Below are 15,395 nucleotides of genomic sequence, written 5' to 3' on the forward strand. Positions count from 1 at the left end.
AAAACCAGACAAGTGGCCGCAAACCCAAAATTTCATGGTAATAGGCTTATTAATAGAGGGCGTGTTTTTATTTTGAAATTCGAGTTTCCAAGTTTTCACCTGTTCTACGAATTTAATTAATTCAAAAGATTTCCTTCGAGAGGCAGTTCTCGAGAGTTTGTAACGTAATCTCAGGTGCCTGATAAACGCGAGCCCCCTTTCATTATTTTTTGATTTTTTATAAGCTGCAACCAAATTTAATTTTTCCCGCCATCCCCCAAAATTAATTCCCGCAAAATTTAGCTGCATTCACTCCAAAAATGTGTGCTACATGTGTGCTCGGGGAAAACTTCGTCGGGGAAAAGTGACGAAATTTTGGACAAGTGACGAATATTTTCCCCGACGAAAATTTTCCCCGGCCTTAATGCGGTTACCAACTACCACCAAGTGACGATATAAAGGTAGATATTTTAGGGAATCGAAATAAGCGAAGAATAAACCTTTTCGAGCTTAGCCACCAATTACAGTGGGGTATTTTTTTGTCCACATTATCCCACTAAAACCGTCCTAGTCCTTTTTTCGCACCTATAGACAATAGAAAAATGTGTCAAAAAAGGATTGGATCGAGTTAAGGGGGATAATACACGTGTTTCCTATTAGCGGATTCATGTAAAAAAGTCACGAAAAACGTCGAGAAAGTCTCTGATTGGCTGAAATATTGCATATACAAGCATATTTTTCAAAATGTCCAGAGTATGAGGTAATCTTTGCATGCCTCCGCCAATCAAAAGTTTGTTTACTCGACGTTTTTTCGTGACTTTTGCATGAATCTGCTAATAGGAAATAGGTGTATTAAATAATTAAGTTGCTCGCGCGCCTGACTACGGTCGAAAAGGTGTATTCTATGCATAGACAGAAGATGACGATGTCACATTCTATGTCATCATAATAATAATATTTCTTTCGAATAATGTATATAAAATGGCGATAAAATCTTTATTACGAGTTTTTTACAAAAAAAGGAATGTCGCTTTAAACTAGCAAAAAAGGGAACAAATTTTCTATGTTGAGAAATTATTGCCAAATATGAAATATTTTTCTACATTATCTGTAAAAACTAATGATACATAATTAGTAAAAATCATTTTGAAAACTTCTCGTAAAATTTGAAAAATTACCAAAAAGGTCCTCAAGTACCCGTCAGATAGTGGTGGGAATAATGTTAGTTTTATCATCAAAAAACCTTCAAAAAACGTTTCTAAAAAAATCGTAGCCAAAAAATATGAAATAAAAATTATCAAAAGAACAGTATGAATAAAGAAGACCTTTAGAGACTTTAAAAAAACTTATATTAAAAACTGATTACATCCTATGCCTCCAAGTAAAAGGTCTACAGTGAATTAAATGTATATTTAAGGCATGATCAATACGATCTGATCATTGATATATTACACGTTTTTTTTATAAGAACGTCAAAAATTTTCGAAGCCTTCGGATGTTCTTAGTTTTTTGGATTTGAAGCCTAAAAATGTTCTTAAAATGTTCTTATTTTCAGCATTTTCTGAGCATTTTGGTGTAATTTTATTAAGAAAATGCATGTTTTTAAGTCTCTAGAGCCTTAGAATGTTCTTAGAATGTTCTTAAATTTTTGGGCCTCGAAGCCTTATGTTCTTATATAAAAAAAACGTGTATCACGAAAACTGCAGACGCTATAAAAATTTTGTTCTAGAAATTTCAAAAGGACATGTCTTCAGCACAAGTAAGCATTAATTATTGCCAGAACCTAATTTCTGAAGGCTTTGGTCAAATCTCGATTAACTAGCTTTTTCAAAACTTCTGTATATATAAATAAAAAAATTGATACTATGCGATAGCTATAGGGCGAGCATTTCCATTTAAAACACTTTTCTCAGCAGAAGAGGGGACAACTACTGGAATATCATTATCTCCGTCATTTTCATTTAATCCATTATGAACATTATCTCCATTATACAAATTATCTCCACCATAATCATCACCAACATCACGCGGTAAAATATGAACTATATCCTCATCATTTTCAACCATCATTTTATCACTTTCATCAATAACAAAACCCCCGTCTTCACTTTTATCATCGTCATCAATGACGTCATCTTTCGGTATCATTACGTCATCATTATGATCAACACCATTGACTCCCTTAGCCTCGGTTGGTGACAATGAGTTAATATTATCAACAAAAGGTGACATAGATAAACCTTCCTCTGCATAAGATTCGGCGAAGTAAGCTTTAACATCTTCTTTCTTATATTTGTGGACTCGGCACAAATGTGTTGTCATGGCTCTCCGGTTGTGATACGACGCCTCGCAAATTGAGCAAACGAAAGGCTTATTGTCGGCGCCCGAATTCGGCGTCGAGACTTTACTGACGGGTGACGTAGAATGTAGTGAGCCATTACCGATCATTGAAAACTCACTCTTAATGCCAGATGCCTCTTCTGGAAAAAGACGTTGTCCGCCTTCCCATCGGATACCGTGCTCACCGAATTCATGTGATTGCAACGCTTTCCGATTCTTAAGAACTTTACTACAGACGTAACACGTCAAATCAAGGTGTTCATTCGAGACGTCCATACCAACAAAGGAGGTTTCGTTCACCATGGTAACAAGACCCTCTGGACTTCCCAAAGAATCAGATTTATTTGAATTCAGATCATTACAATAGTCCCTGTAATGAGTACCGTGAGCTTTAAACATATGTATGCGCATAGCACGCTCGTCTAAACACTCCTTGTTGCAGGTTGGGCATGTCGAACTTTCACGTGGTAAAACAGGGATACCATTTGGCCAGTAGAGACAATATTGATCTTTAGAGACTTTGTGGGCTGAGTAAAGATGCGCGACGAATGATTTATGGTTGGTGAAAGTGCGTCCGCATTTCGGGCAGTCAACGGATGCAGCTTCTTCCGGATACTGCTTCACTTTGGACCGGTCACCGATGATCTCTGGCGATTTACTGGCTTGGTTTTCTTTCGTTTCGTCATTGTTTTGAATGGACAGTTCGGTGCGAGAAGGCTTTCGTGGGACGAACACGTGGTTTGGTTCTGTGATGCGATGCGCTTGCCGATAATGCGTGAACAGGGCGCGATAATTACCAAAAACACGACCACAGCGATCACAAGGACTTGGAGCATCAACTAAATCGTGTCCTTTAGTTGGTTGATTCGGCGCTCGATTGTACTCTTGCGTTAACGGCGTCACCCATATTTTACTTTCGCTCATTTCGTTCTTTGAAAGTATAATATTATGCCTCTTGTACGAATGGACACGCAGAGCTTTCGTGCTTCGAAATTGTGACACGCAATTTGGACATTTGTAGCGTAATTCGTCTTCCGGTGGTTTGACTTCGGTGTTACTGGTTACCATGGAAGCAATTCCCTCATCTTTAATAAACGAAACTGGAGTCGTCTCATTGGCGTTCTTAGCCGGCGATGGCGTATCAGAGTCATTACGACATTCTTTTAGAGTGACGTCATTCAAGATAATACCGTGTTTCTTGAATGTGTGAACACGAATGGATTTCGAATTATCGAACGAAACTCCACACGTTTGACAGGTATACAACCCCTGTATAATTTTCGAGTTCGTTGATGGAGTTTTAGTTTCCACAAACTCTTGTCGTGTTTCAAAATCAATATCCTCTTTACTGACAGTCAAACCGTGTTCTTCTAAACAATGCGCTTGAATACTTTCAAATGTATTAAACTCTTGATCACAATTACGACATGGCCAGATAGTAATTTTATGTCCGTTCGGGTATTTATGTGAGCTTTCTTTCGCCCAGATACCGTGGACCCGTCCGTAATGTGTCTTCATACCGGTGATGGATTTTGTCGTCTTCTTACACAACGGACATGTGTATTCACCACGTCCGTGGTCGTACTCCGGATCATTCTGAAGAAGCTCGTCTGCCTCATCTTTGGAAAGTTGGATATTAGTCGAGTGTAAATCCATTTCCTCTTCCTCTTCTTCCATTGCATTCTGGGTATAAGGGTCGGGCGCAAAATCACCATTTTCCTCCATAGGTTTTTCGTACGCTTCGTCCTCTTGTGATGCGTTGGTTCCTTCTTCTTCAGGTAATTCTTCAGGTAAAGCTGCTCCTGGGTTATCACGTGCAAATTTAGCTTTACATGTTCGAATATGCCAAATAAGTTCGGTGGAATGCCCATGTTTTGATGAGCAAATGTAGCAGGTGAATAATTTGATCTTGTGAGCAACTCCTTTGTGATTTTTAAGAAGTTTCTCAGCCTTGAATGCAGCACCACAGAACTGGCAAACAAAAGGTAGCTTGCTTTTGATTTTGCCATGGAAATTCTTTGGTTTCCATAACTTGCCAGCAGTCTTGGTGAGAGAGCCAGCTGGTCGATTCTGGTGATTCTTCATATGCCAGACGATTTGACTTGAATATTGGAAACGTTTGTTGCAAAGCTCACACAAGAATGGTCGTTCGCCATGAGTTAGTCCCAAGTGATTCTTCAAACGTTTCTCAGAATCGAATGTTGAATTACAACGTTCGCATTGGTACGGCTTATCAAGACCATTGGCGTTAAGGGCGTGATTGACAGGTGGTTCTTTCTTTGGTTTGATGACTGTTAATGGCGGCGTAGGGTGGCTTTTATTTGACGCCTCTTCCATTGTAGAACTGATGTTGTTGCTTTGGTTATCGATGAAGCTCAGCATAGTAGCATTTGACGAAAACTCAGCGGCCGAGGATGTCTTAGATTTACGATCCGGATGTACAGTACGTCTATGCATGGTTAGATCTGTGAGCGTATACAATGTCAAATTACAGTCACTGCATTTATAGATACGATCACCTTCTTCGGCAGTTGATTTACCGTGGACGTCCTCACGGTGCTTGCGTAAGACGTGCTCTTTAGTGAAAACGGCAGAACAGTCAGGACAGTTCTTCTTTAAATGTTGTTGTTTGGTGTGAAATTTCAATCGCGTCCACGTCCGATACACTTTGGAGCATTTCGGACAACGGTAACCATTCTGTCGGCGATGGTCGTTCTTTAAGTGTAGTTTACGTGCATCGTCGGTTGGGAAGAATTCTTTACAGACGTCGCAAACGTACGTTGTCACGTCACTGCCACCGTTTTTAGAACATTGTTTAACGTGTCGTGATAAAAGTTCTTTGTTTTTGAATGCTAAATCACAGTATCGACACAAAAAGTATTTTCTATTCGTATTTGAGCTGACCGTCGTCGGGACACCGGATCCAGTTGATTGCTGAGAGCGTGAAACCGAGGCTTGATTGTTGCGAAAACTAACGCGTGGCGGTTGTGGCACTTGTTCGATTTCATCTCTTATAACGTGAGCGGTGCCGATATGATCTTTCAAAAACGCATCCGTCTTAAACGATTTTCCACAGAAACGGCATTGATGTTCAACATCAACTTCTTTATGTCTTTGAAAATGTTTATTTAACGCTTCAGCATTGTGAAACACTTTAGTACAATAACGACATTTGAATTCGGGTGCGTTGTTATCGTGCGTAGCCATGTGTTCCATAACCGCCGGGTGGGATTCAAACGGTTGGTTACACACGCCGCAACGGAACGGCATTCGTACATTATGAACTTTAATACGATGTTGGTTCAACTTTTTAACAGACGAGAAACAATTATTACAGTCCATGCATAACATTTCGCCATCATATTTTCCACATTCGGAAATATGAGCATTATGTTCTTGTATACTGTTACTAGCATGGAAACAATTCTCGCACACGTGTTGATGGGTGGCCCGCATGTGGTCTTGTAGTTGTGCATTACCGGCGAATTCGTCGGCACATATCAAACACTCGAATAACGAATCCAACGAACGAATTTGACCGAAAATCGTTTCCGGTGCATACCGAGAAGCCTCGGTAATAAATTGCATTTTTAAATCAGTTTGTACAGAAGATGAAATTTCAGATTTCTCCTTTTTCTTTGTTGGAGCGTTGAATTCAACCGGATCTGTTTGGATGGCGACTTCGGCTGTCTTTTTTAAAGGGATCACAAGCATACCAGCCAGTTGGTCAAGCGAGGCTGGATTCCCTGTCATTTTCATTAATTGTTCTGGGCTAATGTACATTTGTCCGTTATTAGGGAATCCAACATGAGGCATTGGTATACTTTGTTGGGCGGTTTCAACGCGAGTTTGAAGTTGAGTTTGGAAAACTGGTTGTTGATGATGATGAGGGTGTCCTTTGGGCGGTCTCTGGTGCGAAGCATAATGCTGCTGGGGCGGAGGATGGTAGTTGGGTTGAACTTGGTAAGCAGTGTGGATCTCCATAGGTCTTGGGCCTGGTTTTCCGCGTTGATGATGTTGTTGGGCGGGATACTGATGATTAGCTTGGGGCGGTGGCGGTCTATGGTAGGCTTCATGAATCTCCATTGGAACTACTTTACCGTCCTGATAATTTCCTGGTTTGGCTGGTGCGATTGGTATGTATTGTTCAGCGTGGACGAACGGTTTGTACTGTGGTGCATGTGTATAGTTTGGATGTAGTTTGACGTATTTGGACGATTCCTTACGGATGTACATCATAGCTGAATGAGGAGGCATGGCTGGTTGTGGTTGCACGCCTTAAAATAAAATAAATAGCGGTGTTAAAATATGACATTTTCAGAGAGCCTGACCACGAGTCGTGCAAGTTTTGGTCGGGCGAACCGGTAGGCGTGGAATAAAAGCAGGCAATTTTCTATCCCTATCCCTATCAGTCTTAGTTCTTTCAATTTATCCCTCCTTTTTATTTCCACAAGGTCACTGAGACAGTGAAAAGGAAAGGAAATAAGTCGATGCTTACCTGGAGGCGAGATTTGTATTGGGTGTAACATGGGTTGGACCTCCGCATTCAACATATGGGGAGATGGTAAATCATTTGGTAATGCAGTCAACTGAATATGAGGTTGTTGGGCTGGCGGTGGTTTAGAATGTTGAAATTCTGATGATGGTATTGAATCTGGTTTCTTGGGTTCTGTTAGAGATTGAACCTCGCCAATCTTTGGTGATGGCATTTCCTCATCTTCGTCATTGCCAGTAGACGAGAATAAATTGGTCAATGGTGGATGTGGATTCTCTTTAGAGGACAAATTGGTGATGTAACCGTCAAGACGATTCTCCTTGTGTTGGTTCGACTCTTCCTGATCTCTTGGTAGAATCGGAGAATCATCAGTGGTAACAACATCAAGTTGAGAGATTGGTCTTGGTTCCGGTTTGATGTGTTGACGGATATGTTTGACCAACCGATCAAGTCCTGTCTCACAGAATGAACATAATGGACAGTTGAAAACTTCGATGGAATTATCCATCTCTGGTGGTCGTTTGGTGTGGTGGTGACGTCACCGTTGATCAATATGGTCTTTGTTTTTGATGATTCTGTAGAAAGAAATAAAAGAGACTTAAAAAGCTAGGAAATGGTTCGGGAAAGCAAATGCAATAGAGCAAGATTTCCTACTGTAATCTTTCTGGTGGCCCTTCACAACCCCGACTGAATAGCTTAAACCAAAAGACCAATCTTAAAACAAAGCATGTTTTCGCCATTATGTTCAAGCTTTTCGAATCAAAGTTTCTAGGATCTGACATTTTTTCACAGCTCTTTTCCACATTGACTGGACTTTTCTTCACAATCACCATCAAAAACGATGAAGATATTGTCAAGAATGCGCGCCCTCATTCGACTCACAGTAATATGTTGACTTGTGGCAGAGAAGTTCAATAAGAAATAACATACTAATGATATCAAGGAAGTCCGGAGAAAAACAGAACGATGTCTACAGAAGGTTAAACTTCAAAAAGGGTCTTCGCAATAAAGTATAACTAGCCGGTGCCCGGCGTCGCACGCCGGTTTAGCTGTTTGCTGAACGCATAATGGGAAGGTGGCTTCAACACGATGAAATCAAAGTTTGACTCTACCCTTCCCGGGTGACGTATCTTTTAACCATATTTTGAAAAAGATTTTTTTGGCAAAAATGATCAGAAAACAGAAACGGCGTCATTCCCAAATTACACCATACCGGCGACCAGCGACGTCCGAGACGGCTCTGCAATTAGATTTTTTTCTCGCTTCGCTCGTGTTATATTTGCCGTAGTTCTTGATGTTTAGGAAAACTTTGATGTCAAGATAAGCGGAGTGAAATAATAGACATGACACGCGATTCGTCGAAAAAAGGCAGCCCGGGGGAGAAGGGTATGGGTATGGGTATGTGCCGGCCTTAAGGGTGCTTTTTTTGAAACATGGCAGTTTGAAAAATCGGAAGATCAAACTTCAGTCCCACTAAGAATTGGAAAAATAGGAACATTTCAACTTTTTACCCCCAGAAAGATAGAAATTTGGTCAAATTAGTTCCAAAAAGTGAATTAAAATTCACACAATTTCCCTTCTTTCTTCTCTTTATTTCAACAAATTCAACAATGACTTGGATTTACAGCAATATAATAATCGACATACATGTTTAAAGGTCCCTTTTTACGAAGAAAGAATTCTAGTTTTTACCACCATCGAATGTATTTTTAATGTTGCTGTTGTTCTAACAAACTTGTCTTGTGATTCTTGTGTTTTATTTTACATTTGTTCTTTTCTTTAACAGATTCTGTTTAAAAGATTTCTTTTGTTTTGAAAAGAATTCGAATGTCTCAAATCAAATAAGGTCGTTAATTACATTCGAAAACATAAAACAAAAGAAAAGAAAGAAAAAAAAAGAAAAAAGTCTAATCTATCAATCAAAACAAAGTTTTCATAAAACGGCGCGAATCTGATTTAACACATTTGTGGAGCAAGAAGCAAAAGTCATCTTTTAAAAGAACATTGCTTGCGAAAACGAAAGTGACACACAAAAAACAAACAAACCAACAAAAAACAAACTGACATACAGACTACGGCTATTAATATATAGATGTGCAATGCTATCGCCTTTTTCATAAGTATAATAGTCCTTATCGTTTGGGAGAAGCCCGCTTTTCCTCGTTGATATGTTGGTACCACTACCAGTCAAGTAAGTACGCTAACTTTTAAAGTCAGTATGAGATTTCTTAAACATAATACATTTTTCCCGAGTCTTCCTTTGAAGGAAACTTATGTTAAATCAGAGAAAGTAAGTTGAGAAAACTGAGTAGATTAATTACACCTCCTAAGCCTGGAAGGACCAAAGTGAAGGATATATTAGTCTAAACGTTTGGCAAAATAAAGTTATGCAAAACAAAGATTGGGTAATCAAAAGCGAGGCTATAATCTATACGTGTCGAAGGTAGTAAAACCTGTTCGATTTCTAAACATTCACCATGAACAATAACAAACATAGAATATAGCTTTGAAATTTGAATGATTAAAACAAAACACCAAGAAATATTCTGTCAGTGCAAAATCAATACTCCTCGAACAATCTCCAACACATAAAAGAGCGACAGATTGCAGTAAAATTCAAACAGACCTCAATTCACATTTCATATCAACAAAGAAACAGAACAATTATAAGCTGTCATCGTTAGATCAAATATCTCCAAATGTGAACACACAGATTTGACATAACAAACTTGAATCTTATTCTATTGTCAATAACGACACCATCATCATAATGGTATCACAAGTATTTAATCGGAGATGGAATTATATTTAACAGTTGTTATAAATAACATTATGATGGTTTTCAGGTCTACCAGTCTTCAAATACAACCAAAATATAAATTTCATGGAAAGGCAACTATATATCCAAGATCTCCGATCAGGTTCTGAGGACTCCGCACATGTCAAGTATTCATTCTAAAGACCTTCAGTCTTCTTCATCTAGATTTGGCGTGAATATAAAATGAGCTTCTGAGCGCGATTGATTTACTCAAGCAAAGCAAGCAAGCACAGTATCAAAGAATCCCTATCAATTCTTGCCCAAAAGATTTTCTCCCAATTGAAAATCAAGGACATTATAAGTGAACCCGAATCAATTTTGAGACAAGGGTGTACGAGAAAACTGGTGTAGATGAGACAAACAACATTTTACAATGTAATTAAAAAAGGTCTTACCTTCTAAAACGATATTATGGTCTTTCTATAGTATCGACAAATAAGATATATCTTTCCTGGTGGTTCTGTTTCATATAAATGTCCTTGTCAAATTGCATGGATATTTATTATTTTTTGCTGTAACGATAAAAAAATAAGAACATTTTAATGATGAGAAAGACTTAAGTAGAAATGAAAGTTCAAAATAAAAGTTTGCTGTTGACACAGTCTTCTTAACAAGTATCAGTTTCAATTATGATATATTGCAGTGCATCTTGGGATATTAGTTGCTATAGTGACAATCAGATGCATCGTGTTTTGAATGAATAATTATAACTAAAGTAATATCATTTCAATCTGATTCAATCCAGATTTCTGTGTTTTACTCAAAGACCAACATCTTCGCCTCTATCTCAGTGGATTCGTGTAAACACCTGTCTCAAAATAAGATCTTAACTTTGTATGATGCCTGTATCATTCATAAAATTCATGTGAGATTTCCCTACCGACACCCCTGTATCATTAATATTCAATATCCAATGAACATTCATGTACAGTCCTATTCAATAGCCAATCAGGACCTTTTTCTTCTATCTTATACTCCGAGGGGGGGGGGTGCTCTCGATTTCTAAGCAACGGCGTGTACCAGCAAAAATTTAGCTTTAAAATCATACCCTTACTATACAGTGCAGCTCTTGAGCAGTGAAAAGGTGCCCCGGGTATACTCCTTTTATAGAGCCAAATAATCTAGGAACACAAGAATATTTTACTTCACAATGTGCACGCACCCCTTCCTCTTTACCAGTCCTCTGTACCCTATGCACAAATCCTTCTCGGAAAATAACTATGAAAAACGATTGTGATTTGAGATTGGGTGTTGTTTTATTCATATCTATAGATATCAAAATGAGTGTTGACTAAATTCTTATTTGAAACTCAGAGCTTCACGGCGCGTCCACACCAATTTTATAGATATCCAATTCATCTTCAAATATTCAAATGTTTCGAAATTTGACAAAACAGATAGCAATGCAAAAAAGACCATCCATCACCATCACCAATATGCAAAGTAACACAGAGAGAGAAAGAAACAACAACAAAAGGACATTACATTGCGTATATTCTCATATCTGTCAACGAATCAAGAAAAAGCTCTTTGGTGATTTATAAACCAATCGGTCATTACCGATTAAGAGAGGATTTCTTAATTAACTTTCATTCTCTTTTCATTGATGGTACATACATGCATATTCAAATTATATTGTCTTACTGTTGTTGATTCTACAGCGATTAAAAATATAAGGAGCACTTGAGATACGTTTGTGGTGATTAAACAAGATGGAGATGAGATTTAATTCGTTGGAGAATTATAATCAACCAATGACATGTCTAGCATTTTGCTATATGACCAATCATGTTTCAATAGGAATACAGAAGATTGTCCCCAGGTCCTTTTCCGCACTTCGGATATAGAATCGCACGTATTGAAGCCAGTATTATCTCGTAGAAAATGCACACCGAAATATACCGATCAAACCTGACACAAAAAGCGACAATGGTTTGGGCTCGAGCTTACCAGGCATTCGAGATTATTAAGCCGGCGTTTAAAAGAAACATTGTGTGTTAGCCTTGAAGTAAAAGAAAACGGATCACTATTCAGGCAAAATATTATAGCAACATTCTCATGTTCCTAAGTATTTATGTAATTCACGAAATAGAATTCTATCAAACACCGGCTCGAAAATTACAGGAGTATACATGACGGCACTATATTGTAGAACCAGTAAAAAAAAGCGTCGGTATCCGAAAAAAGGTTATTCTAGCAATTTTTCATTATGACTATCTTGGGAAATAAATGTATAATTGCATCCTATACCTGGAGTATAAATTACGACGCTATTTCGGAAAGACAGAACACACATTACAACCATCATTTCAGAATATATTTTGAGAATCTTAAAAATCAATATTTTCAATGCACCTAACAACACATAACATATTACATACACAATGAAACTTGAAGTTTTCTCGTGACTGTCAGAAAAAAACCGTTGTAGCCAACCTTTCTCTTAAAAACCTTAACCTTCAACAGATATGAAAAACGTTCAAAGTAATCTATCTTAATCTCCTGTTCTCGTATTTGATGGAATTCATTGACATTCTAAATTAAAACAGAGAAAAAAGGAGTTTGATGGTCAGATTTTGATATTGACCAATAAAGATTCGAAGGCTTGAAAAAACAAAACACAGTAACTATGGTGATAGTTCAGTATCTAGATACCAGGTCCTCCATTTCGTTTTCAAGATTTGGCAATGCGATGACAACAACATAGTGAATGGCAGTTTTGGTTCTTATATATAGAACATCAATCTGATCAAACGAAAACATGTAATAGGCTTACCTTGGTTTCAAATTTCATAGTTCACAGCGATTTGCTATGTGAGGTAAGCCCTGAATCACTAATGTCAGTTAATTAGATATTACATCTTATATTGAAGTGCTTTTTAGAAGTCAAATAAGAAATGCACAAACTGATTCAAAACTTATTGCACAGGCCCGGCGGAAGCGGAGAGACTTCAGCCTCCCCATTTTTGAGCAAATGAATTTTTTTTCTTAAATTCCTAGCGAATTTTATCTAATTTTGAGCCTACAGCCTCCCCACTTTTACGGTTGTTCCACCGGGCCTGCTGCAACTTTCAATTGAGCAAAAGTAGATTCTATCTATCTATCACTCTTAAGGTTTAAAATTTGAACTTCCCAAGATTTTTAAAAAGAGTCCTGTTAAATCTAGGTTCTTGTAAGACAATGATGGATATATTACTGAACGAAGTCCTGTGGTTAGCATGGAAATAACCTGTCAGGTTGTATCCATTTTAGTTTAAGAGAAAACGAACGTTGGTGTCGCTGATATTCTAACACCTATCTAATATCAAAAAGGTTTTGAGAGCATAATGTTAAGATCGCGTCAATCGCAATGACTAACATTATTAGATACAAATGATTTGATTAGCTTGATGTCAACCTTCAAAAGAATGTGTAATATAGTTGCATTCCATTATGCTTGTTAGAAAATTGATTGGTGATTGATACATGACGGCCAAAGGATGACCGGGATGTCAAATGTGTAAACAGAACATCCAGCTGCCTTGCTCTTCAAAATGATGACAACATACAACCTTTTTCTAGATACTGTAAAGATGATTAATTGCAAAGACATTGGATCAGTTTTAATGAAATTTTGGTGTCAAAAACTTTTTTGATTGGTAAAATTCCTTAATGGAGCATAATAGAAAATTCAATGCTATAAAAAGGAAGCACACGCCCGATACTATTGTGATCAATCGGGCGATTGATGTTCATGTGAATTAATCTTTAAATATAAATAAACAAAGTAATGGATTGGTTCACCAGGAAAGTTACCAAGTTAGAATAGAATCAATCATTAAGATCGATGAAAGAGTTACTTCTATTAATTTCAGTTTGATTTCACCATTGAACCAAAAGCGGAGGAAAAACGTATGAGAACGGAGACTCCATTGGTAAAAAACTACTTTACAACTCTACCCAATTCATAATAGCCAAAATCTAATTGCCAAATGAATGGAATAATATAATTAAGAACCAGAGAAAATAAAATCTAGCATTTGAAACGAATTCACATTCTCAATCAAAAAAATCGTTCTATAAAATCACGTCCAAATCAAATGTTGATGACACAAACCATAACACCCTCTTCTCTCATCGTTGACATAATATCAAAAAAGGACTACATTATGGATACAGATTGCCATAAAAACAAAATAACAGAGAAAAGAGATACTGTGTTTTAGAGAGAGAGAAAAGATATGACAGAACAAAGGCTTGATACATACTCTGCTTGTCAGTCAAAGCGTAGAATTACATCTTGCAAAGCCATATTTAATGAATGCTTCTTGCTAGAACGCAGTCGTTCGCATCTTTGGTATGAATAGAAACCTACAGAAAAACCTTTTGTTGGTTATTGTAATTGCCTTTACAGATGTGTGGTCGAGTTATGTCGTTTATCACATCATGCTATGGTATGAGAATCTGTTCGCATCGATAAGAGCTTTTCACACAACTTCGCAATAGTTGAATTGACTGATCATGGAAACGATCTACGAGATGTAATTGATGGAATCTTTCTAAAATTGAATGTAGGGCTTATTTACTTGTCATATTTTGATACAAATTGCAGAAAACCCCCAAGCATTTTAATCTTTAGTTATATTTGGCCTTACATTGATAACCAATTTCAAACATGACTTCCCTGTATCAGAGATCTCTCCTGCTCAACACCATCATGTTCAAGACTACTATACGATTGCCACAATTTTCACCAATTAAGCAAGGTGAAAAAGGAAAACAGTCTTTGCCCTTATGATGAGACAGGGGTGTATAATAAAACAATAAAGTATAGCCGAAGGCAGGATTTGGCAATAACTCTAAAATATATCTTTAGTCACAGAGATATTTCACTGAAGTTCCTATCGTACAATCAAACTTTTCCTTCAAAACCTCACAATTAGTTCACATGAAGACAACATGTAAGAGAAAGAAAAATCTCTTTGGTTTTTAGAATGTAAGAAGAGGAGTGAATATCCATTCTGTCAAAAGGTTATAATCTCAAGTTGAAAACCAGTACTTCTTCAAGAAAAAATCACGAAAACAAAAAGGATAAAGGAAAACTGAGAAGGCAAATGATAAAGAAAAGAATTTAGTGAATTTACAACGTCTTGAATGATTGGTTGAAACTAAAGATAAGTCGAAACCACATAAGACTTCTTTTGAATAATGTACATCAACCAAACAATCTGTCTCTTTATTGTTGTAGCTCTTTTTAATGCAAAGTATTGGTTAGGTCCCAGGCTGCACCCTTTCCTACATACTATTTTGAGGAAGTATGCAGTAACACATGTAAGAATCGTTTCAGTGTAAAAGTTGATTCATGGTTAGAGATTTATTACGTTTGTTTTTCCTGATAAGTTTGTCATCCAGCCAACTTATCTATATTTTAGTATTCAAAGTTCAATCGACATTCATGTTAAGAATCATGTCAAAGCTGGTTTCGAATCAAGCCGTCACAAAAATCAGTGTTCTCTAGTGTTATTATCATTGATTCGATATTCAAAAAATATGCTTACGCAGACCTTGTGGATATCTATTTAACTGCTATTTGCTGCAGATGAACCACGTTAATAAAAGTTCAGAATAAAATCAATAATTTTTATTTTTCAAGAGACGAGAAATTAGTTTAAGAAGTCTTTAGTTCAAGACACTTACCCCGTACAAAGTTAAATGCTAAAAAACAGGACATCAAATCTCCCTACTATTTCCACGCTTACATATTTAATAACACAAGCACTCACA

At 37.3% G+C, this 15,395-nt stretch overlaps 1 protein-coding gene across 1 annotated transcript; it reads right to left on the bottom strand.

Moving 5' to 3' along the window:
- Nucleotides 1-1,760: 1,760 nt before the first annotated feature.
- LOC136815051 (zinc finger protein Xfin-like) lies at nucleotides 1,761-10,146 on the bottom strand. Its single transcript, XM_067071489.1, has 3 exons — nucleotides 10,028-10,146; nucleotides 6,818-7,389; nucleotides 1,761-6,596 (listed from the first exon to the last, which is right to left on the bottom strand). The coding sequence occupies exons 2-3, from the start codon at nucleotides 7,320-7,322 to the stop codon at nucleotides 1,843-1,845; spliced, it is 5,259 nt and encodes a 1,752-aa protein (XP_066927590.1). The 5' UTR covers nucleotides 7,323-7,389; nucleotides 10,028-10,146; the 3' UTR covers nucleotides 1,761-1,842.
- Between the last annotated feature and the right edge of the window lie 5,249 nt (nucleotides 10,147-15,395).

The sequence above is a fragment of the Clytia hemisphaerica genome, unplaced genomic scaffold (genome assembly GCF_902728285.1).
Source record: "Clytia hemisphaerica strain Z4C2 unplaced genomic scaffold, Clytia hemisphaerica genome assembly, whole genome shotgun sequence".
Lineage (NCBI taxonomy): Eukaryota > Metazoa > Cnidaria > Hydrozoa > Leptothecata > Clytiidae > Clytia > Clytia hemisphaerica.

Excerpts from the sequence above, each read along its gene's own strand:
- LOC136815051 (XM_067071489.1), bottom strand. The coding sequence starts at position 7,322 with ATGGATAATTCCATCGAAGTTTTCAACTGTCCATTATGTTCATTCTGT. Across the intron at positions 6,597-6,817 it reads AATACAAATCTCGCCTCCAG|GCGTGCAACCACAACCAGCC; the intron begins GTAAGCATCGAC and ends TTTTATTTTAAG.